Source organism: Harpia harpyja, chromosome 3, assembly GCF_026419915.1.
Source record: "Harpia harpyja isolate bHarHar1 chromosome 3, bHarHar1 primary haplotype, whole genome shotgun sequence".
Taxonomy (NCBI): domain Eukaryota; kingdom Metazoa; phylum Chordata; class Aves; order Accipitriformes; family Accipitridae; genus Harpia; species Harpia harpyja.
The window spans coordinates 21,265,491-21,290,853 of record NC_068942.1 but is presented as its reverse complement, the minus strand read 5'-3'; the positions used below and the strand labels follow the sequence as shown (position 1 = coordinate 21,290,853).

At 40.9% G+C, this 25,363-nt stretch overlaps 1 protein-coding gene across 1 annotated transcript; it reads left to right on the top strand.

The window, feature by feature from the left end:
- The first annotated feature begins 284 nt into the window (after positions 1-284).
- LOC128140211 (hormonally up-regulated neu tumor-associated kinase homolog A-like) lies at positions 285-25,026 on the top strand. Its single transcript, XM_052783745.1, has 9 exons — positions 285-703; positions 1,659-1,951; positions 6,398-6,450; positions 7,569-7,707; positions 11,971-12,098; positions 14,283-14,418; positions 15,970-16,147; positions 22,694-22,913; positions 23,815-25,026. The coding sequence occupies exons 1-9, from the start codon at positions 452-454 to the stop codon at positions 24,564-24,566; spliced, it is 2,151 nt and encodes a 716-aa protein (XP_052639705.1). The 5' UTR covers positions 285-451; the 3' UTR covers positions 24,567-25,026.
- Positions 25,027-25,363: the final 337 nt, after the last annotated feature.

Below are 25,363 nucleotides of genomic sequence, written 5' to 3'. Positions count from 1 at the left end.
CAGCTTTGCATTCATGCTACCAGGGTGTTTTTAGAATAAACTTGTGCCCTTGCACACCAGCAATCTGCACGCCAGGAAAACTGTGGCTCAGTTTAGTTTGGTGCAACTTGCACCAAGCATGTGTTTAGGGAACTATTGTAGGAGGAAGAGAGCTGTATATTCCAGGCTAATGCTGGGATTATGTGTCATCTAACTTGGCAGCTCTGGGGCATTAACTGACATCGCATATCAGGTTAGGTTAATAATCTACCACTTGGTTCTGCTTGAGCAGATCTGTGTGCTCAGGCTAGAGATCAGTGACAAAACACGGAGTCTCGGAGGGATAGGATTAGTTGCTCTGTGATCAGCAGGATGGCACTTGCACCACAAGATGTACAGACTTAATGCCTGGATCTGCTCTGAATCAGAAGCTACATCTGGAAAGTAGCAATACAAATCTGACTCTCCAGGGATGCCCACAGCAATGAAAGCAGGCTTGGATGACAAAATGACAGATACTGGCAATGTGGATGGGATATTACCAGAATGGGAGAAAAACTTCAAGGATATAAAAATACCTGCTTGTTTTAACAAGATGCCCCAAGAGACTGGGAAGACTTTCCCTCACTCCAAACAAGTTGGGAATTACCTAGTAGGCAAAATGATCAACAAGGGCTCCTTTGCCAAGGTGATGGAGGGGCTGCACATCCCCACGGGGGAGAAGGTAAGCTCCTAATGAGAGGGTACCATGCACTAGGAATCGCAAGTAACCTCACACTAATTTATGTCAGAAAATTTCAGACCATTTAATCCACAAACCACAACCTACTCAGTGAATTATCCTCTGAACCTTATCCTCATAAATTAACCTCATAAATTGAGTTTATTGCTTATGTATAATCAGTCACATGTGTGAATATGTATTGAGTGCAACTGTTTTCACAACTATAAAACAATATAGACAACAAAGATATCCTCCTGCTGAAAGAGAACAGGATGACGGCATAAGGTCAATTTAAAATCTGCTTTCCCTGATAATCCTCATTGAGTAATTAGTGCCGCGTATCTGACCTTTAAAGCTATGGACAACACTTATTGAAAAGCCAGCCACTCCAACAGCAATCATCTATCTGGCAGGACACAGATAACATCTGTTATCTCTAGCTCAGTTGGGCTAAAATAACGTAGCACTAGACATAACTGTGGAAAGGTGGATTACTATCAAGTGGCTTTTTGATTTTTACTTTTTTTTTGGCTTCAGTAGCTTCACTGGCTGACTAGCTTCCCAAACTGCAAAGAGTTTAATCCCAGCCCATTATAGCCAGCATCTTGAGTAGCTTTTAGACCAAGTCAGAAGGGAACATGTGAGAAAAAAGATGTGGTACAGTACAGATGCAGTTACCAGTCAAGCATGTAGGGATTTTTTGCATTTGAGAACATTTCATATATGCATATTTATTTATGCAGAGGCATAGATATGACAGAATTCAGCTTTCCTGGTTTGGCCTTCAAGAGAAATAAAAAGTGTATTCTTCCATCAGGAATGTCTCCCTCTCTGATACTGATTATCAACGCCATGTCAAAAACAGCTTCTCCCATGTCAGCTAACTCCCCACTCTTTTGAAAATTAATCTGGGTTGCAAAGCTTTTTGCCAATTTGCATATATCCTGCAATTTAGGTAGCCATAAAAGTCATTGACAAGAGAAAAGCCAAGCAGGATTCCTACGTTTTAAAAAACATGAAGCGCGAGCCACGGATACACCAGATGATTAAGCACCCCAATGTTGTTTGGCTATATGAGACCTTGGAGACTGACAACTCCTATTACATGGTGATGGAGCTGTGCCATGGCGGGGACCTCCTGGACAGAATTTGTGACAAAAAGAGGCTGGCAGAAAGGGAAGTAAGGAGATACACCAGGCAAATTCTGTCTGCAGTAGAGCACCTGCATTGCCAGGGATTTGTTCACAGGTAAGATGTTTCCCCCCTTCCAAACAACAGTAAGAAATGAAAGTGTGCAAGAGCGTAGAGTGGTCTTCTTCACTGAGAGCATTTCTTAATTTTCCCTTGTAAAAACAGGGATTGCCAAGAAGACTATGTTTCTCAGCCCATCTCAATAAAGCATTTTATTCTCAGTGGTGGTAGAAGATAAGCTGTTATGCACTCTGTGGGGAGTAAAGTAACGAAGTCCAGGGATAAGAGCTGACGAGTGCAACAAATCAATACTTTGCCACGATTATCTTAGAATTAGCTGGTGACAAACATGTATCTAATTCAAATATTTCAGTGTGGCTATGCATGTAAATATTGATTTCATTTGGTTAGCCACAACATATTGAAATAAGCACACATCACTCTGGACAGAAGATTGAGGAATCACAGCTCACTGCCTGCACAGAGGATGTGGTCCTGTGGGTCCAGGTCTGTGGCAGGTCGCTGACCTTCCACGCTGCCTTTTGCATTATGGGGACAGATCATGACTTCAGCCACTGCTAGAGGAACCTGAGCAGCCCATGCAAGGAGAGCTGATCTTCTTCCCCCCATCGGGGATCTCAGCACATGTGCCAAGAACAGCAGAATAAGGACTTCCATTTTAGGTGGGACAATAGGCAAGAAGCAGTTTTTCCCACCATTTTTCTGTTTTACTTAGTAATTCATGGTCAATCAGATCCTTAATTTTAAATGGTAAATGCACTCATCAAGAAAGCCCCCAGGACCTAACAAGTAATCCAGTTGACTGTATCGTTACAGCAACCATGAAACAAATAAGCTGTGAATGTGATGGCTCAGCATTTACAAGTGCTTTGTGACTTGAAATGCTTGCAATCCAACACCTAATTATATTGGGTTTGTTAATTAAGAAGGAATGGACAAGAAAGAAACAGTCAGTATCTGACCTAGAGAATTTAAACAAACAAACAAAAAAACCGCCAGAAAATAAGCCCAAGGGGCTTCACCCATTGAGTCCAGGCTGAAGTCCCTGCCTTGCTGGTTCCCTAACTAATAATCTATTTTACAGCATTTCTTCAGTGCTCATGATCACAACATTTACGTTCTTCCCATGACAACATTCCTCATGAATTTCTCAAGCCCTCTTCCCTTTTTTTTGTTTGGCAACAACTCTTCCCGGTGAGCAAGGGAGTAGCCTGACTTCTTCCCCTACTTTTATCTTCTTCTGTTGGTAACATTTTGCTGGAAAAGCTTCGCAATAGAGAAGAATTTTGCTGCACACCCCAAGAGCAGTCAGGTATGAAATGGTGTGAGCTCCTCTGCAGACACGCCTTAATATCAAACCTGCCTAACCAAAGGAAAATTCATCCCTGGCTCTCAAGTGCCTTTTCATAGGGTTTATGAAGTTGCATGGTCCGGCAGGAGCCCAGCTGCCTTGCTAGGTCATGGGCATAGGTTTGGTGAGCAGTACCTCAACTCGTGACCTGCTGTTAGGTTTGAGATTCAGAGCTGTGGCCTTAACCTCATACCAGAATCAGACTGGAAAGGATCTGGAAGGGCTTCCCTGCTCAGCTGCAGTAATTTATAGCAACTTGCTGCTGAGGTTAAACTGATGAGGATAATTGTGGGTGTATCCTCTTCTGAAAAAAGGGCATCAATGTTTCCAGAAAGATGAGCACAGAAACAGGAAAGTTACCTCACAAAGTCAATCTGATTTTCTCATCTAAGCACTGAGCAAAGCTCAACTCTTTGCATTGCTTTAACATAAGGAAAGGAGGGTTCCCAAACTGCCTGTTGGGAACAGCTGCTGCTCCATGGGGACGGTGCTGGTAAAATCACACCAGGTATCATGGTTCATGACATGGATAATTGTGTGCCAATGCCTGGGTCTATGCCCAGCCCCCCTTTATTTTACTAGAATGCAGGTGCCTCGTGATTGCAAGTTTTCATTCCTAAGTGATGATCTTAGGAATTTGCTAATTTAATTTAATTTTGCTCAGAAGTGTCTCACAGGCATTCCTGATTTTTAACCCTGGGATATACCTCAGAAAAACAGTATTTTCTATTGTCTTAATAATATACTTGATGAAAAACTGGCTGGTTTTGTAACTATTTTTAGTCCACACTGATATCACTCATCAGAAATCCTGTGCTATGTTTTGACAGCTATTTTGTTTCTTGAGCTTTACTTTTCCTATTCAGCACTAACATCAGCACTGATCCAACAAATCCTTATGGCTTAAATTAAGGTTGAGTCTACATTTCACAGTAAAGGTAGTACCTTTCTTTTCACAGTAAAGGTAGTACCTTTCTTGTCCACGCAAGATCACCGTTGATTTTGATGCCACAGTTGCCAAAATGATCCAGAAGATGGATCATTGACTCACTTGCCTATTCTCCCAGCACACAGCATTTTACTGTGCCAGATATAAGAAGGCTCAGGCACAAGATCAGGTTCAACAGCTTCACAAGCTAACACTCATCAGCTGAGGTCTGCTAACTATCCCTATGCCTGCTCTAGACATGGCCAAGTGGTGAGGTAATGCATCTGAGCTTAAAAACCTCAAATAAAGACATATAAACTAAATCACATTACCTCGCAATTGGATTGGGCTAGCGCATGCACACAGTCAGCTACCAACTCCTAAAGATGGTGTTTGCTAAGTGACAGTAACTTGCTTGTATGTACAGTTCCTAATTTTTCCTGGATATTTTTCCTGGATATTTTCCCTTCTCCCATATATCCTTTTGAATCACTGCTGGACCAAAGACCTGGAGAAGCATCACAAGCTGCCCTCTAGGCACTCTCTCTGAAGTCCCCATGGGAATGAGAAAAAATTCATGATGTTGCTTAAACTTACAACATTTCTGGGAAAGTTTCCTTTGGAAAAAAAGAACAAGATGTATCTTTGATGCAAGATAACTTCTGACACTGTGTAAACTTTAATAGTGACCATTATCAGTTTTTTCAGGCAAGAAAGCATACATTTTTATTAACTGTGTGAGCACTCAGCTCAGCATATAGAAGAGCAGTTGTGGCAATCCAATGTAACATTATTTGACTGTAGTGTAGTAAAAGTCATCAGGGTGCACTGCGGGGTGCTAAATCCGATAGAAATGCCAGATTGGCAGTGGCCTGAAACACAACCACACAGTTTTAGTGCACAGGGTTATGTCACAGGGATAGGCTATAAACAAAGTTATCTTAAATCTACCTCCCAGCTTTTGGGCACTGGCTTCTTTGCCACTCCAGAAAACATGCTATTGAAATTAAAACTGATTAAAAAGTTATCATTAAAATGATCTCCACCCCATGTTCAGCCTGGGGCAGCAGAGGCTTTCAAATGCAATGCTGTCCCATCCAGAACCATGGAGATAAAAGATGCTCCCATAAAACCACCCATCAGGACCACCAGGTACACCTCCAGACTTAATCCCCTGCAGCAGTGCAGTGCTGTTCGTGCAGCACTGGTCCTCCCAGCCCTTGCTCCTTGCTCCTGTCCTTGTTCCTATCCCTCCTTCTGGTTTGTCGTCCTGTACTCTCCAAGGTCTTTGGGCTGACGGGAGGGAAACCCATTTACCCAGGGCCGCTTCTGAAACTTGCTCTGTCCCTCTGTGTCCCCCACAGAGCCGAGAAAAGCCCCCAGTGGCACGTGAGAGGCTGTGATGGGAGTCAGCAAAGCATCACGGGCTCCTGGACTGGCTCCCAACACCCAAATTACACTGGCTGAGGATTCCTTCACACTGTGAAAGATTTGAGCTGCCACTTCAGGCGCTCCCCACAGTGGAGCAATATTCTGGCTTCTGGTTTGAATTTGTAAGGATATAAATGTTCCCACAATAAGAGAGTAAGCACCTGAGCCAGCTAACAGCATTTTTTCTGCAGCTCTGAATTACGTCCTCCTGTGGGGGCGGCTGATACTGGTTGACCCTGTTTACATAAACATCACTGTGGAGATGTCTCCACCTTCAGGGTATCTGTTCCCAACCCAGGTTTGGTACATGTGCCCTCTTCCGCAAGCAAGGCAAACCTCACTTTCCAGTTCTCTTCTCATCCTTCATATCTCTCAGGCATGATTTACTCACAAAGAAAGCAAAAATAGTCAGCAGTGCTCAGTACTTCAAACAAAGACAAAAAAACTGTGGTCCAACTATGTGTAACTTTCTTTGTTACTCAAAAGAAGAAATAAATGCTGTTCACTTTTTAAAAAAAATACATAGGTGGAATGGATGATTCCTAAATGAATGGTCTATTTAAAAAATATACTCATAAAATATTCCCTGAAATACAGAAAGTTTCCATTTTCCCAACTGAAAACTTCAGGAAGGAATAAGGATCTTGTTACAATTGTAGGCAGAGCTGTGCAGAACTATTGTTATTATTTCAATTAAACTGCTAAAAACTATCTGCAAACGGTTAGCTGGGACATCAGGCATCTTAAAGTTTGCTTTCTGTCTTCATTTCAGGGACCTAAAAATTGAAAATTTTCTTCTTGATGAGAACAACAACAAAATTGTTGGTAGGTGCACATTATCTGTGAAGCTTGGTTTCAGCTTTTTATTTTGTGTGGCTTTCAGTGACAGTTTAGCTACTATTTAAACAGCACATTTTATGACTGAGCTTGTGATTATTCAGTAAACACAGTTGAGCTTTTAGAATAAATAGAAGTTATGAAGTATAACTTAACAGCTTGTTTATTTGAGCTTTAACTAAAACATATTTTTAAGAGAACAAGGAAAACAATTTTGCCTATTGTTTTCCCTTGTGTATTGCTGGAGAAGCAAGAAACAATTACAGCTTTTATGCGTAGAAAGCTGTTCCTAGCAGAAGTGATTTGTAGACAAAGAAATAAATCTTCTGGGGTGAAATGCAGGTATGGACACATTAGCTTCTGTCAAGTCATTACTCCAACTAGAAACCTCATCATTTGGTATGTGCTAAAAAAAAAAAAAAAAAGACTATTTTGGTCACTAACAGAAATCTTGCTAGGGTTGTGAAGCAAACATTTATAAAAATGAGGGAATTTGCACCAAGCAGTTAACACAGCTCAGAGAAACATTAACTTTATTCTATGGAAACCGCACAGAAAAATCCCCGCAAGGGAAGCTCACTCTTGGAGACGCCACGTGTTTAACCCAGTGTTTCCCAAACTTTTAAAAGCTTAACACCTCTAAGAAAAAAGGCACTAACTCTTCACCCCTGTTTTATAGCCAGCCAGTCCTTCACAATCACACCTTTCTCTTCCCTCCCCCTTGCACACATGCACATATACAGAGAAAAAGGCTTAAGTTAGCACATTTTACTCCACATTTACAACGGGCTAAAGCACACCCAGCTGAGCCGAATGCCGTAGCTGATTAAGCCATGCTAATGCAGCTGTGTAGCTAAGCTCTTGTACTAGCATACAGAAACCAAAATCAACCAAACCAGACCCATGGCTGGGTAACTTCACTGTTACTCCTCTGCTAATTCATGGCACATTTATTTGAACCCAAATTGGTATCCACAGCTGAGACATCAACAGATGCTATAGCTAGCTGCTGTTTTCATCTTTCTCCTATCTTCAGCCAACTGGTAAAGTTGAAATATTTTGAGAAGAGACTAAAACTTCTTTGCCTTTGTTTTTGTGACTGTCAGATTTTGGACTGAGCAATACTGCAAAGTTCAGGGATCTATCCCAGGAGCTGTTACACACCCAGTGTGGAAGCCCAGCTTATGCTGCCCCAGAACTCCTTGCTCATAGGAAATATGGTCCAAAGGTGGATGTCTGGTCCATGTAAGTAGATCTAAAAATATACTTATCAAAACACTCTCAGCACTGAATGGTTTAGACAAGACTGATACAAATGGGTTGGTGGCACTCAGCTTTGGGGCATCAACAGCAAAAGCAGAGATATATCAGAGAAGGATTGCCAGAAAAAAAAAAAAAACTTATGGGTGTGAAAAAAGTATCTTGAAATGTGTATCCATTGCAAAACACTGGACAAAAAAACGAATGAGCAATACACATGCCATTCTGGAGAAACCCTGTGGCAAGGGAAGTCAGCAGAAGGTAGGGTATCTGGATCTAGGAGCCTGTTCTGAAAAGACAGAGAAAGAACTTGTATGTACCAACCCCCTCAGGTGAAACCCCCACCCGCCTGTCCTGGCACACAAGTTCAGCTGATATCTGAGTAACTTCTGTCAAAATCAGAAGCCCTGGAAGCCCTGGACTGACAAATGGGCATTTTATGTCTAAGGCATATTTTGCCAAAAGAAGAAATCTAAACAGAAAAGTTGAATCTCAGGGACACACAGACCAAAGATGTGGATATAGCAGAGCTATGAGACCTTCATCAATACCTTAGTGAGGCCCTTTATATCAGATTATGATAAAAAGGTAGAGTTATTTACTTCATAGGTGGCACAAACCTGAATGTACTTCATTTTCCGTGTTCATTACATCTACAGGATGTATCTCTTATAATAAAGAAGAATGCAAAAGGTGCCATCAGAAGAGTAATTTTTCACATAAATTATCTCAGACTTTTCAAATGCATCTGTGGTTCTAGCAGCCAAGTTGTGGGTTTTTTACTTTTTTGACAGTTTTTCTAGGTGGAGCTGGGAAAATTATAGTATATTAAGTCAATTTTTTTACCCTTTGATCTTCATGGATGTGGATAGAAGAGTGGCTCTCCATGTCCATCATTCGTCCAAAGGCAATTCATGTTTATCTATATGTATATATATATGTGCCCACGTATCAGCTTCTCAACTGTTTTGATAGTAACCATGTGCCCAGGTCTGAGTGTTCCACCTAGAACACATTTTTTAAGGACATTTCTAGCAGGTATGATAGATGAGCATAGAAGATGAGCATGAGTAATATAGACTAAGCCAAATCTTCATCTAGAGCATTAAGATTAAAACACCCCGTGGCTGGTCAAACACACCTTTGTCCAGACTCCTCCCACCTATTTACAATTATAACCATAATTCCTTGCAGTATCTGAACTTACAAGTGGTAGGGTAAAAATCCAGCTATTGAAGCCGGTGATAAAAGCCTGTGGATTTCAAACAGCTCACAAGGCTTGTAAGAGTGATCAGACTTTCTGGCTTAGAAGTGCCACCTCCCATCCCACCCCACAACCATATTATCTAAAGGCTCTTAATGTTCTGCTTCTGTTCAGCACACAATGCTAATTTGATCCAAATCCAAACTACCTCATTCAGGACACCTGACAGAAGGAATGGGAGGCCTGGACATACAGAGCTGCTCTGAACTGGGATGTCCCACTTGCTCGTCCAGCTGTGAGAATATGGAGTCTCCTTGAGGAGCTCTCAGCAGTCTTTACTAAACTGTGTATTCACAGAGGACAAAGTGTTTTAGTTTGCTCTACAGTGTTGCTGGTACCTACATATAGGCATCTGATTCAGATGAATGGTACACAAAGTTAAGGATGAAGGGCCAAATTCTACCAAATAACTTCAGTGTAAGTCTGGATTTCAAGAGTGCTACTCTGAATTTATGTAGACATAACACAGATGAATCAGGTCTAGAGGATGCTGTCAGCACTTAAATAGGGTAATACTTATTTCACGTTTCAGATATCTGAATGCGGGCAAAGCAGTAACCTTAGAACCATTTACTGAGCTCACTCTGTTAATAAACATCACATAACAGGTCAAGGGCTATATAAAACTTACATATGGCCCTTGGTGTTTAACATCTGCATCTTAGGCATAAAACATATTTACAATTTAAATCTGAATTGTTCACATTATCATAGTGGAAAAGGGAATTCTGATGGACTAAAACTTTAATTAGAAAGATAAGTTACTTCTATTGTCACAAAATACATAAAGGATTACAGATCGACCGGACTCTGGAATCAAAAGGTTTCAGTGTAGTGCAGAAATACTGATTTTATGCAGCAGGACTGAGGAGTCATTACAATGGGAACCAGAAAGCCATATTAAGTCAAAAGCACATTCAGAAAACCAACCAGATTGAACTGCAATACAGCTAAGGCTCCTATGAGGCAACAGCGAACAGCAGTGCCTGTTTTGCCTAATCATGACTTTGTGCAGAAGATTTTAAAGATTCTTCGGAGGACTGGAAAGTGATTAGCTTTTGTGCACCAGCTGAACTGAGGAAACAGCTGCTGTATTCAAACAAATCCAGATAGTTCAGTGGGATAGAGGAGAAGCAGATTGTTATAGCTAATAAACTTCCAAGTTTAACATACCATCAGATTCCAGCTACAATTAACACTAAGTGCATTACTGTTAACTAGCTACAATTTGTGTCTAAGATTTGAAAAGAGATTTTAGGACGGCAGCTCCATCCATTCCCCAAATTCCTGTACGCTGGGGATTTCCCCATCCAGTAGGCTGATGAAAAGAGCTATTGCCAGTTTAAAGCACCAATCATGCATATCATCACCAGCAATTTAAAGTGCATGGTAGTGTTTACAGTGTTGAAAAGAAAAATGTATTTAATGTTGTAATGACATTAGAGATCCATTTGCACTGCATATTACTCCACTCATCAGAGAATATTCAGGGGCCCTTCTCTCACTTCAACTCCAGCTCCATTAAATTCACATGCTATTATGTATTATAGAACAACAATCCTTGCTACTTCAGTCAACTCAGTGTTGTTTCATTGCAGTATGTTTCCTTTGTATCTCTGTACATTTTTACTCAAAGGATTCATCAGGAAAGTTTTCAAAAGCATTACATTCAAGGACTAGATTTACTGGAAGGTTTGGTAAAGTGAGAAGCGATTAATCTCACTTAAATTTAGCCATCTAACAACCAGGCATTTGGATTATACCAGGCAGTTAGTGTCCTGTTATTGCCAGTGCAGGAGATAGCTCATCTCCTGAGATACTTAACTGTAGCCTAAAACAGCTATATAACATAGCTGTGACGAATCTCTCTTGGAATGGCCCATCTCTTTCCATTGATAACTACTGATATCTAGGTTTTAGCTAGTTAAACTGAGGCAACATAAGTCCTAGCTGAGAGTAATAAAATGCATTTATCCATAGGTCACTGGTTCAATTGCAATCTAATGCAACAATTAGAAAAAGGTGCCACCATCTTCTCACGGTTTTTCAATGATGCCATCATATTCTCATAGTTTTTCAACCATCTGAAAACATTAAAAAAAGGTTGCAGTTGTGCACACCAAGAGCAGATCCGTTTCACAGATAACATTGTGATCATCTGCACTAATGTACGAACCAGATCAATTAAATTAGAATTGCCTGAATTCCTAAAATGACAGTCTCAGCTAAGTTCAACAGAGAAATGGCAAAGGATGGCGAAGGGAAGTGCTGTTGTGGTGGTGTAGCTCAGCTGGAGCAAGGAAGTACCATGGAGAGTGTTCAAGGAAACCTCCCCATTCGCAAACTCGGACAGCTAAGCAAGTTTTCCTTTCCAAACGTTGGTACTTCTCCAAACTGAATGGCAAACCTTCACAAAGTTTGCTGATCGCTGCTAGCAGACTCTTAGTCTTTTGCAAGAGTTAAAGTTTTAAGTCTTCAGCCAACAGCAAGCTGTTACCAAACAAATGCCTTCTAGGCATAAGTCACACCTAATTTAGCAATCTGAGCAAAGCAAGAAGAACTGAATTACTATTTGGAACAAGATCTATCACATCAGTCCCAGCTCTGTGTTGTCACTCAGCCTCCAAATCGAAATGCTTTATTCTGATGGGCTGGGTACGCTACACTGACACTCCAGTGAGCTTGTTTTAAAAATAAACAGCAGGTTTCCACTTTCAACACTGCAGGCTTTCCAGTCACTCACTGTACAGTCTATTTTATACACACTTCCCACAACATTCTTTTCTAGAAAAAGTGGCATTTACATGAAGAAAAAAGGCGCAAGATGTGTATTTGGTACAAATTGCTGCTTAGAGGTGATTTGTAACCTCGTTCTTGATACTGAAGGCAAATCTCTGAAACTTGAGTCATAGTTTTGTGGGATTTTTTAAGAAATATTTATTAGCATTAAATGGAGCTCTGATGTTTATCTTTTTCTTTGATAGAGGTGTAAGCATGTTTGTTATGCTAACCGGCACATTACCCTTCATGGTGGAACCCTTTAATATCAAGCAACTACATCAAAAGATGTTAATTGGAGAAATCAGCCCTATTCCGTCAGATATCTCCCCTGGTAAAGCACTCCAAGTTTTATAAAAAATACTGATGTATAAAAGGTCTAACCCATGTAGCAAAGTGAATTTAGCAATAACATAATCTTCTGGAAAATAAAAGGTACCTTTTCCAGTTGCTTTGTTTGCATTTAGAAATAACTTTTTTGTGCCTTAGGCAAGATCTCTTTACCTCAGGCTAGTAGGAAAACAACATTGTTGTCTCTTTAAAAGACCACTATTCTTGGTTCTTATTTACAGGGGGAATAAAATGTACATTGCTTTTACATAAGTGGAGCAGCTGTGCAGTAAATGAGAACACTGTCATGTTTAGTATGTCCCACGCTGTGTGTCATAGCCAGGCATTCTTTCCTGTTTTTCCCCAAAATCAGTTATCAGAACCTTAGATAATTTTTCCTGAAGTGCTTATCTTTTGGCTACAGACAGAACCCACAACACTGAGATAATTAAAGAAATGGGAGAGCTATTTTTGTGAAGAGCTTGTTCATATTTTTCATGAGAAAGAACTGAAATACAACATTTTTCAATGAATCTTACTGACAATCTTTAATGAGGTACAGTCTATGGAGTCTTTTAGGACAACTGGGAAAGATAGTTCTCAAAAGTTCTAGCCTGAATTACAGCCCATAGTTCTAAAACCCAGAAGTCATGTTAGTGTATATACACTCTGGGTTAGCAGTCTGAAATTTACTTCCTCAAAGCTCAAAATTCTGCTGCTTTACAATGACTCCTATACACCTCTGGCTTTAGTCCCTATTTTCTCTCCACCTGGACTAGCATCTTCTCTGTCGACCACCACAGGCTTGGGCCCCTTCTCACAGCTGTTACCGTGCAGCTTCACTGACCAAGTCAGAAAGCAGAGCAGAATGAGACATGTTCTGCCCAGCTATCTACCAGCATGAGTTCAGATCTCACCATCGTTTTGAGCAGCTTTACTCTGACATTATGCAAGAATGACCCTAGGAACCAAGATTAGCTTCAGCGGCTGCCTGCAGCCAAGTGTGGGGAAGCAGCAGACAGTTCCAGACTAAGCTAGCTGGATCTAGTCCGGAGTTACAGTATCAAGATAATGTGATGATTCAATTTCTTTTTTCTCCCCCAGTAAATGGTATGAGGATATCTACCATAGCTGTCCAGAATGTTTGTACATTAGTCTCTCATTTATCTTTCTTTGGAGATTGGTTGCCAGATAACAGCTCCACTTTTCTACAAGCCCTCCATAGCTGCAATTATTATATTTCTAATTTTTCTTATTTATGCTATTGTTATAGCTTCTACTAATAAATGCATTATCTCTGCTTTTCTACAAAGCCCACACAGTTAGTGGAAGATTGCGGATAACTCCATTGTTCCCTTGCCCATTGGGAATTTAGTGAGAGAGCAGTAGTAAACAAGCTTTGCATACTTTAGATCTAAGTTCTTCTGAAGGAGATTACAAGTGAAAGGAGCAGTATGTTCCCAGTTTAATGCTCACTTGCCATTTTGCTCATTTCAAAACATCCCCAAGGAATATGGAAGAATTCGGTAGAGTTTTCCCAAGAAGAAAAAAAAGAGAGGGACTTTATGCAGTGTTGGAGCTGAGTGATAGACTTATGGGAATGTTTGAACTTTCTCTGTCCCAACTCCAGGAAGCCAAAGTACAACACGTTATCTGAGCACACAGGTCCACCTCCCTCCTTCGATACAGAGAGTTTTATCAATGGGATTAGCTCTTTTGTGTGAGGAACATTAACTCCTGGGTAGTCAGCTGGCACAGAAGTGCTCCTTCTCAGAGCCTTGATCAAATGCTGAGTGAGCACAATGCTGAGATTGCTATTGATGCCGTAGGCTGCATTCACGGGGGTAAATCAAGCAAATTAGGAAGTGAGGTCCAGTGCTGTATCTACAGCAGCAGCTTCCATAGGTCCATAGCATGCCTCCCACCATGGTTTGGCCCATGCTGCCCACCCAGCTCAGGTGTCCTTGGGGGAACAGGGTCACCACACAGGACCACAGCAGTTTCAGAGGAGAGCTGGAGCTGATTTATTCAGCAGTCCAGAGGCAGCCCTAGAGACTGGATTTTAGCTGAGTTTCTTACGATGTGGAGAAGCAGGGCAAGTGCCACATTTCTGAAAAAGGAAATTTTGCACTGCCCAAATAATCAGGTATTACTAGTAAACAAGCTATTTCATCTGAATACTGCACAGGAGCTGTACACTTCATGCAGTCCTTACTTGAGCCTGACCCTGCTAAGAGGCCTGGAGTCAAAGAAGCAATAAAAGACAAATGGTTGAACGAAGGCTTCACCAGGAAAATACTGAATGCTGCTACCTATGAGAACAGGTAACAATTTTCACATCTCTCTTCTAGCTTGGGATTTCAGGATTCAGGATTTGGGGGGGAAGTGTTGGGGGTTTTAGGAATTTTTTTTGTTTGTTTTTAGAAGATTTTTGTTATCTGCTCAGGGCTGGTCCAAAATGACAGAATTTTATTTCAGAAAACACCACATCAACTTTTCTCACCATGGATAAATTTTATCTAAGAGGAAACATCCTCATAGAACTGCTTATATCCATTGTATCGATAATTTTGTTCTCAACATGCCTCACTGGTGCCACTGATTTCTAGACAGTGTGCTTCTAATCCTTTCCTGCAAAACTAGGTCTCGCATGCCCACCTGAGGGAATGACATTTTTATATTACACTGAAGTTCTTGTTATTCTAATAATTTTTATTCTCATCCATCTTTGTAACTGGCCTTAACTAGTCTCCATTTTTTCTTAGCAAGCCACTTCACAGTTTAAAATTATTATAAAAGTTTGAAATAGATATGTGCAATATGACACTTCACCTAAATATTGCCAGCTTTTGAGATGTTATTGATCTTTCATATTGGGAGGCTGCAAAGTATATTTTCCATGTCTTTAAATACCTAATTTCAGTGATGGACCTTCTACATCTTCCTCACAGCTGAAAGTAGCTAGCCATGGGTCAAATATTTTATGACCAAATCATTCTGTAAAAGCCAATAGTTTACACTAACTGAAAAAGAGAGTAATTTGGCCTGTGTAACCTGCACCATCTGCAATGGTGTCTACAGGACACATGCAGGTTTTCCTACCATAATCCAGGTGATCCACTGCCAGTCCCAGCCAGGGCTATTAGAAATTTATGCACAATTTGTTCATTTCTCTGAGAATTGCCCACCACTCCTACCTTTGCCCTCCTTCCCTCTCCTCAGATGTGTCTGTGCCCATTCATGTTGAAGTTTGACAAGTTTGGAAAAACATCTTAGGAGTCTCAGAATCCAAGGCTGTCATATTTCTAAAATGCCTTTACTAGAATTTACTGCTTACAGAAGCCTGTGACCAAAGTAATTATGATTGTAACATAACCAGTTTTATTTCCCAATCATCTGATTTATATAAAAATAAAAATCCTTCTGTACTTTTCTTAGTTCTTTTTTTGTCCTTTGAGATTTTCCTGCCTTTGGGGCTCTTCCTTTCTTCCTACGCACACGCACACACACTATCTCTCTGCTAATCCATTTGAGACTACTGTACTGAGAACTAAAATACACACACTTAATTAAAATGAGAAAATGCTGTTTTCCATCTTTTAATTTTTCAAGCTTAATCCTGGTGGGTGTCCTTTCAGAGTAATCAATTATATCAACAATAGGATATTTAGTAATGCAGTAACAGCCTCAGCCCAGCAGTGAAGTTGGCGTAGCCAGACAGGATTTTTGCACAACTGTGTATCATAATCTGTCTGTACAATCAACTTAGCCTACTCCAGCTACATCACAAGAAGTGTGTTGTCCACTTACTGTAAATTCAGACATTGTACCTGGACGCATCATTTGTATTTAAATACTTTTTCCTAATTTTTCAGACTTTGCCCCAGTGAGTTGAATCCTGTTGTTTTAAACTACATGACAGAAATTATGGAGTTCAGTCTTTCAGAAGTTATCAACATTTTAATAAATAACAGACCCTCTCCTGCCATGGCTTCTTATTGCTTATTGCTGAAGAAACTGCTCAGGTACCAGAAAGACTGCAAAAGAGCCCAGGTAAGATATCATGATCATGACAGGCATAAAGTGCTCCCTGGATTCTTATGAGGAACATCACAACAGCCACACAGCACACGTGCAAAAGGTCATTGTCCATGGAATGGAGATAAAATTCATCAAAAATAGTAGTGAAATTGCAGATCTGGGTGCAGTCTCAGGAAACCTACGTTCTGGCATTCTCAGAGGTGATTATTTTAAGAGATTTTTTCCCCAGAGACAAATATACCCTTTTTTTATGACTAATGAATTTTAAAAATGGGCTGCTGGTTGTAACGGGATTGAGAATTATTTTGCTTTACATAAAAGATTACTTTTCCATTGGGAAAAGGAGCATTAGCATCTCAGTGACCTCACCATCCCTTCCCTTTCTGACTGGTCCGTGAGGGCCTGATCCACAGTCTGGGGAAGCAAGTGGGAAGCTGTGAAAGTTGTAAAATCTTTTCCCAGCATCTTTTTTTGTATTTTTACTGCTGTATCTTAGGCTCACACTCCAGCTCTGACTCACTCAGGGACATGGAGTGAGATCAGAGGGGACAAAAGTTTAAAAAATAAATTCAGAAAATTATGGTAATCGCTGGTAAGGCCACAATTAGTTAAAAAGGCTGTAAGCTTTTCTTTTACAACCGTCTCCACTAAGGGGTTCACAGCCCAGTCATAAAAATTTTGCTTCAGGCAGAAACTAGGCAGACAGGAAGCCAAATTCCAGCTTCTAACACACAAGTGCAAAGGGAAAAGTCTCAGCTACAAAACAACACACACCAGCGATTAGCCTCCTATTCAAAGCCTTCGCCCTGGAGAAGCTGTATTTTGAGAAGGTCCAGTTGACTCCTCTAGAAATTATTCAGATGAGCTTGAGCAGATCCAGATCTCTATCCCAGCACACAGCCCCAAGGTTGCAACAGCCTGTGCAGTGTTTGCAGGCAGAGCCATAACTCAAAAATATGAGTTGGAGAGTGTATGTGTGTGTGCATGCTTAGGGGGAGGTGGCTGTCCTTCACATATGTGATTTTTTCATATTATAATTTTAAATTGGATCTGCTAAATCATAAGTCACTCAAAAAGAGACGTATTGTGAAGGCTATTGACCAGCTTTCTTGAATCTCTGGATGTCAAGCTGATTTACAGCCCCTAGAGACCTAGCCTTCCAGGCAAGTGGTAGTGTTTCACGTCCTCTATGACCTCTTTCAGCATCCTACCCTGGTGGAAGAGGGAAGCGATCATGCGTATAAAGTAAGTTACAAGCTGATTAAGGGGCTGTGTTGCTTCCTGCCACTCCTGGCATCCAAAATGCCCTCTTAAGGCAGAGAGTCAAGCTGAATTCAAGCACAGATGCAAAAAATGGCTCCGATTGTAAGGTAATAACACTACAAATTATTGTTCTGAAGTCCTAGTATATATATATTTCCCAGGCAGGCTGGAGGTTTTGGTAGAGCAAGGAGAAAAAGAGGGGAAGTTTAACAAAGGAATGACTGACATTTTCCTTCTCTGTGTTGACATTTTTCCAGTCAAAGGTTTAAACCCAAACTGGTACTGACTCAAAATAACCTAGCCAGCTACCAGCTCAAAACAGTGGTGACTTTCACAGACTGGGACCTCTGTGGGTCATCTGGTCCAACCCCCTCACTCAAGCAGGGCCACCTAGAGCTGGTTGCCCAGGACCATACCCAGATGGCTTTTGAACATCTCCAAGGATGGACGCTCCACAGCCTCCCTGGGCAACCTGTGCCAGTGCTTGGTCACCCTCACAGTAAAAAAGTGTTTCCCGATGCTCAGAGGGAACCTCGCGTGTTTCACTTTGTGCCCACTGCCTCTGGTCCTGTCACTGGGCACCACTGAAAAGAGCCTGGCTCCGTCCTCTTTGCACCCTCTCTTCAGATGTTTGTAAACATTGATGAGATCCCCCTGAGCCTTCCCTTCTCCAGGCTGAACAGTCCCAGCTCTCTCAGCCTTTCCTCATAGGAGAGATGCTCCAGTCCCTTCATCATCTTTGTGGCCCTTGGCCGGACTCTCTCCACTATGTCCATGTCTCTCTTGTACTGGGGAGCCCAGACCTGGACCCAGCACTCCTGGTGTGGCCTCACCAGCGCGGAGTAGAGGGGCAGCATCACCTCCCTCGACCTGCTGGCAACACTCCTCCTCATGCAGCCCAGGACACCATTCATTCACTGCCTTTGCAGCAAGGGCACATTGCCAGCTCATGATCAACTTGGTGACCACCAGGACCCCCAGGTCCTTTTCTGCCAAGCTGCTTTCCACCTGCACTGTTCCTCCCCAGGAGCAGGACTTCGCACTTCCCCTTGCTGAACTAAACCTAGCGGGAACATGTTTAGCGTGTAAACTGTGTACGCACTCTGGGGTCTATTCAGTTGTGTCATATCACAGCTCCCCATTTCTACATCTTCCTTATATCCCTTTCCATGTAGATCCCAGGCGTGCAGTTCTTTCTTCTGCACCACAAAACAATGCTGATCTGCAAATCTTGACAGGTTCAATCTAGGGACTTCTTAAATTTGCATTTAGACAGACAGAATCTCCCTTTGACAGCTTTGCAGGGAAATGACCCGCTTTTAGGAGATCTTTGCCGAGAACCCGAAGTACAGGCACAAGCTAAATGCCTAAATTTGGCAGAGTGGATTCTATCATAAATAATACCTTCTAATATCTGTTACTAAGACATAGAAATTAGAAAATTAGACCAGAACAATTCATACCATCTTTTCATGTTGCTAAAAGTTTGTTTCCTCTTGTTTGTCAGCACAAGGTTGTAAATGTTACCTTTAAACACATAAACACAAAGTACTGGTACTAGTAGCATTTAGAGATTATTCTGTTATCAAAGAATGTTTATAAAACTCATAGTTTTTTCCCAGTCACTCTACATTGTTTATTTCTTAATTTTGTCCATCTACTCTCTCTTATATTCTTCTGTATTATGAAAATTAATATTTCTTCCCTGCTAGTAGTTAGGCTCTGCAACTATTTTTAGTTAATAATGATCACTGCTCAGTTGTTTCTTATTCAAGCCTTTTACACAATTAACGTGTGCAATCACTCCTCCCCAGGAGCTCTTTTAAATCATGACTGTCAATGCTACCACCTTATGTCAGTTTCTCCAATGTTCAATAACATTCGTATTGCCCAGAAAGGTTGGTGTTTGGGCAAAAAGAGGGGAGAGAGAGGGGAAGGCTGGCTAAGAAATCAATTTGGGCATTCTTACTCAATGCTTTTATTTTTCCAGTATTCTCTGGCCTGTTCTTCAGCAAAAGCTACTTTATGCACATGCTTACACAATGGCAAAACTTAGCCCTAAGCGTATGCAAAGTATATAGGGAAAAGAAAAGAATGCATCTCTTGGATCCCAAGGCGGAGCCCCACACGGGTGGCATGACGTTTTTGGGCAGAGGCAGAGCCAAGAGCAGCCCCCAGCTCCCCTGGAGCCTAGCCCATGCTGCGCTGGCGCGGCTCTCGGAGGAGGCAGCTGGCAGGGCATTATCTTGGGGGGAGGATTCTCTGCTTTGGTCTAAAAGAGGCCAAATTCAACCACCTCTTTGGCAGTCTGCAATGCACTTATCCGACCACCCGGCCACAGAGAGTTGAAACCGAGGAAGAAGCGTAAAGATTAACAGAGTGTGAGGGGGAAATTTCCAACTTTTTCTTCATCTTCTTGTTGAGCTCCTGATAATGTTACTGGAGCTTAATTACAACAGCATGGGTATTTGATATTTGTATTACAAATTATGCCAAGGATATTTCAAAATGCATAGATAGATGTTCTTTCTATTCTGTATAATGCCAACTATTTGCTATTTATTACTAGCAGTGTGTGATCTGTCTTTAAATCACATAATTTCCTTTCAGCTCTCCAGATCTTGCAAACGTATGCATCTGCTTTAAGTATGTGAATAGTTTCACTGAGCTCAACAAGACAACTTGTGTGCATAAAATTAAAGCACAAAAATAAGCATTTACATCTAAATGAGTGCAAATTTAGATCTAAACGACCAAAACAAATAAGTAACAACTAACAGTCACAGGCAAAATGAAGTACCCTGAAAACAAGTTGCCATTCATTTACATTACTTCTGTCTAGGACCATAAAGGCTATTGTGTATTCTTGTCTGCCTATGAAGAGATATTTACAGACAGCTAATATTTATAAAGGAGTAAATTTACGGTAAAAAAAATACTCCAGTATTTTTGAGTAAATTAAAAACCTCCTCTCAGTAAATTGTAGAGAAAGTTGGCATCTGGCTCTTCTGAAAATTCTGTCCAAAAAGAACCAAGCATATCAAATACCAACACAAACAAAAAAGTATTTGCATTCATGACAATGCTCATGAATAACACGCAATAAAAAAATCCACCAACACGATCAGCCCAAAACATTGTTTGGAATTCAAACACATATTCACAAACCACTGCGTTCAACTCATTCCAGGCAGCAGACTACGCTATGATTTTTCACACAATACTGAAGAAACATACAATTTCCTGGGGACAAATTTTCAGCAGAACTTCTAATCTACAACTGCAAAAAAGTCTGTGGAAATTATTTTTCACATACGAAACCCCTGTTTGAAAAACCAGTGCGAGTCATTGTATTTGCAACTCCTTGTATACACAAGTTAACATTTGTACATGCAAATAATAGTTTTGGTGGATGCAAACAGATGTGATTCTCATTTTTCTGGGTGCAATTAGAGAAGTCTGCTGAAAGCTTGACCCTGAAAAAAGCATAAGATCCTTCCCGTGTTCAAATTTGAGCCATAAGTCATTGGATAAACTTAAAACACACCCTGTCCTTTTATGCATCGTAATTTCTCCAAGCAATGTATTTACATTTTATGTGTTCTGTTGTAGAAGAGGGAGCCTTAATGATTACAATTTGCCATCCAGAACTTTATAGCTAGTCCTTGCAGAAAATAGCATTTCTGCCAAAAAGCTTCCTGCCCAGGTGCTTAACCAATTAGCTCTTAAGAGGTCTGGCAGTAAAACCAGTCATGGCAAGTTTTCTGATATACTGTATATAAGGTGACAGCTTGCAAAATGTAAGATGAAAATTTGTTTTCTTAACTAGCAGTGTGTAAAATCCTGGGAGACTATTTGATTGCATAGCCTAAAATGCTTATGACATCTCAAATTCCCAATTGATCGAGTGTGGTTTTAGCAATATGTTGTCAACTTAAACATATTGTGTTTCTTTTTATAAATACTTTAAAAATAATTTCCTTAATTGTGATTGGGTGCTGCAAATATGTACGAAGGATGGAGTAACCCCACAAGTTTGAGGTTTGGGGCCCTTCAACTTTTTCCAAACATTTTTGTTAACTCACAAAATACACGCAAGCTTTCAAAAGTGCCTTTTCTCCACAAATTACACCCACTTTTTATAATGGCATGTTAGATTTAGAACGTATTTTTCACAAGGGGAGTAATTTGCAATGCAGAGAATAGAAGAAAACAATGAAAGATAACTATACCATAGTAAAACAAATGAGTTCTCCAATTCTGGAAGCAAGAAGTTTGTATTACGTGGTGATGGCAGTGAAAAGATCAAAACTCACTACAGAAAATCCTTGAAGTGGTAGCTGCGTAATGACAAAGTGGGTCTGTCAAAAATGATATAGAGAACATGCAAAAAAGCTTGGTATTGAACTGGAATATCCATGTGGGTAGTCAATACATTTCAGAAATTTCATTTTCAGGAGTGCCAGACCTGAGGGAAGATGGTCTTTGGCAGAAGCAGTACACGGGACTTAGTACCGTAGAAGTGGATTCATTTCACTGTTCAGCCCTTGCATTTTAACCAGGTTTTGATACCTGAAACTCAGTGTGCATGAGGCTACCATAGTGAGGACTCTGAAAACTTGGATCATGGGATAGGCAAGTGTACTACATATGAGAACACACCCCCACGTGCATGTAGGATGCACGTAGGAGTAAGGGTGATGGCACTGCAGCAGGAGGGAGTCCTGGAGCCCATGCTCATGTCAGAAGGCTCAGCCCTGTTACCACAGCTCCATGGAGGTCTTCCTGCTGCAATCCCACTGCAAAACCTTCCCAGGACTGGGCTAGCCCTGTGCTGACTGCCTCTTCTCGCAGCAGACAGCAACAGTCCCACAATAATCTTCCTCCTGGATCGGGGGATAGCTCAAAGCATCCTGTAAAGTTTTTGCTGTGCAGCATGAGCTCTGTGGTACCCTGGTCTCCCTTAGACATCTATTAGCAGACTTTGTGAGCCATAAGCCTCGAAGGAAGACCTACGGGCTCTCCAGAGGTAGCGTTCTAGTCTCCAGTGGGTTTTCAGGAAAACTTGCTCCCTATGGCCTCTGTGGTAAAAGGCAGGGTCTGCCAGCCCCTCTGCAGCTGGGTTTCAGGAAGAAACTCTGGCATGGGGTCTGCTGAGATGAAAAGTTGGTGTGTGGAACTAAGGCTTGTGTGAAAACAAGATTTCCCATTGCCCATGTTATACTGTGATATCCTTTAAAGTTCAAGATGCTTTTTTGTTCCATACTAATTGAATGCTGTCCGATCATTTTGCAGAGGGAAAATGAAGTAAAAAACCACAATGTTAACCCTGATAAACATCTGAATGAGGAGTCAGAAATTCAGATTTCCCAGAAGGCTGAAATGGACACTCTGGAAAACCTCAGGAGTTATGGCAATAGGGCATTTCCTTCTGTACTAACCCTGGCAGTGCCAGATGCTATTCAAGAAGATGAGATTGCAATTACATTGGAAAACCAAGAAAACTTGCCAGAAGGTACTGTTCTGAAATATAGTCTTGGCATCTTAGTCTGAAAGGGTACTAGGGTATCTGTCTTGGGGGAAAAAAAGGGAACACAATTCCTGAAAATGCTATAGAAATATCCTTCCACTTTGTTTTGAAATTACAGGTATTTTGAGCAATTGTTTCCCAGCCCCAAGTTTGGTGATTGATTTAATTTTGATCAGGTGAAAAAATTAGCAGGTGAACACCTGATCCACTTCATACTCTGCAGGTACTGATTACAAATCACTGTTCTGTGTCATTGGGCAGGTTAGTTCCTCTATGAGTCACCCTGGGATGGTACTAGTACATTAAGGCACTTCCAAGAACAGACATTTATGATTTAAAAAAAGGAAATTATTTACATTCCCAGGATGAATGTGGGCATGGCGCAAGTGTCACAACTTCACTGTACTCAAGAAGGGGTTGCACTCACATATATGGCATCATTTTCCGTAGTCTCAAAAATCTAGAAGATGCACAGTACTGGATAATCAGAGTCCAGATCTGAATTTAGACTTATTTCTGCTCCTAGTCCATATTGCATGCCCACAGCTATTTGCGTATGTGGCATGGTTAAATGAATGTGATATAGCACCAGAAGCATAAATGAATAATAGTCACTAAAATTAAGCCAGGCAACTTTATGCTGAGATGCTCATTTAAGACTGTTCACCCAACCAAAAAACCTGCCGATTGCCTACCTGCAGATCACCATTTGCTTTAAATCCTTGGTGCAAAATTTCTTTCTATGTCAAAATCTACTTTTATTTATGCCTTTACAAGTACTGACTTTTTTATTATGGGATGAAGCTGTTTTGATATTGACATGTTATTTTTCTTGAAAATGCCATTCCCACAGAAGCTGATCTGATTTATTCTATATTCTATTTAGTTTCCAAATTTGCAGGCAGAGAGTTGGTCCACCTTGGACCTCCTAAGTCACCAAGCAAAAGTACGCCAAGTGACCCCATTTATCAGCCACTTTTGGACTTTCAGGAGAATGTGAATGATTTTGAAGACTTGACTGAAGCCGAAAACCCGTGTCTTGATGAGAAATCACCATCCATGCCAACAGATAACCAACCTCCGTCTTCAAACATCCCAGCAATGACATGTACAAGCAAAGCACCTCGCAGGTTGCTAATAGAAAACAGAATTATTACCAGAAGTCCTTTGTCTCATCAGGACATGAGGTTTAAAGATCTTCTGAAGGCAGTAGATGACAATATTCACATCCCAACACAGTGGCACCTTGATGAAGAGGGCACTGATGTCCTCATGATTGACCCTCTCCAGCTGTCACCTTTCCCCAGGCTGCGACAAGCTGCCCTGAGAGAAAACCCAGCTAGAAAGATTTCCTGGCTAGGGACATCACAGCAACATACAAATATCTGCCCTCTGGTTTTATGTAAAAGTTCAAAACCACCAGCCTCCCCCATGTCCCAACAGCAAACATCTACCATAAGAAGTATGAGGCAGTCTAAAGAAAAGCCAACCCATTTTTTCAACAAGAAAACTAAGAAAAACTTTGTCCAACTCAGACACATACCTAAAACTACAGATCTAAATCTTCCAGTTTTATCTCCACCATATCAAACCAGGTTGGGGAAAAAAGCAGAGATTCTAAGGTTAAATTTTGCATAAATAAAACACGCACAGAGCATCAGAAGAAAATAGGATGAAGAGGCAGGAAAGAAATAAAGATGGAGAGAAACAGAGGGCGAGAAACGGAAGGCGGGAGAGAGAAATGCAATCTTAAAATGAGACATCTCCAAACACAAAGAAGAATGATATGATTTAAGCTGCGTACCCTCTGATATTCATCAAACATTGGGCTACAAATTTTGCAGAGTGCACCAAAGATGCAGAAAAACGGATGCCACTATAACAGTACAACATCAAGCATGTTTAGGCAAAAAAGTGGACACTGCAGGCAGAAGATACGATTTTAAATATTTTGTATCAATACATGTTGTCCCAAACTTGTGTCGCTTGTACTTACACATTTCATTCAGGAAATAAACCTGGTCAGGCAATTTTCATCAAGCTGTGAGCATAATGCAGAAGGTAAACAAACAGTAACAATGATGGAATAATTGATTTTGGGGGGATTGTCGTAATAAACAAAATAGTCATGGCACTGATCTTCTATTTATTTATTTATTTATTAGTTTTAACTGTGTGTATTCTAATTAATGGAGACTATGCAACCTAACTCCCCTGAAAGGAACAAATGAATACATTTTCCTTGTAAATTTAGCAGCTTAATTAGGACTGCCTATTTGTAACTGTGTGCCTTTCCAACATTTGTCCCTTACTACTGAAAACATGCATTTGCTTTCAGTTTCAATGACTGATGCTTCTTAGTTAGATTTTCATAGTACTAAGCTTTGAGCCTGATTCTGTCCTCAAACCAGTTTTATATCACTTTAAATCCCTGA

Coding starts and splice junctions, on each gene's coding strand:
- LOC128140211 (XM_052783745.1), top strand. CDS start 452: ATGCCCACAGCAATGAAAGCAGGCTTGGATGACAAAATGACAGATACT. Junction 7,708..11,970: donor AAGGTGGATGTCTGGTCCAT/GTAAGTAGATCT, acceptor TTTCTTTGATAG/AGGTGTAAGCATGTTTGTTA. Junction 12,099..14,282: donor TCCGTCAGATATCTCCCCTG/GTAAAGCACTCC, acceptor AATACTGCACAG/GAGCTGTACACTTCATGCAG.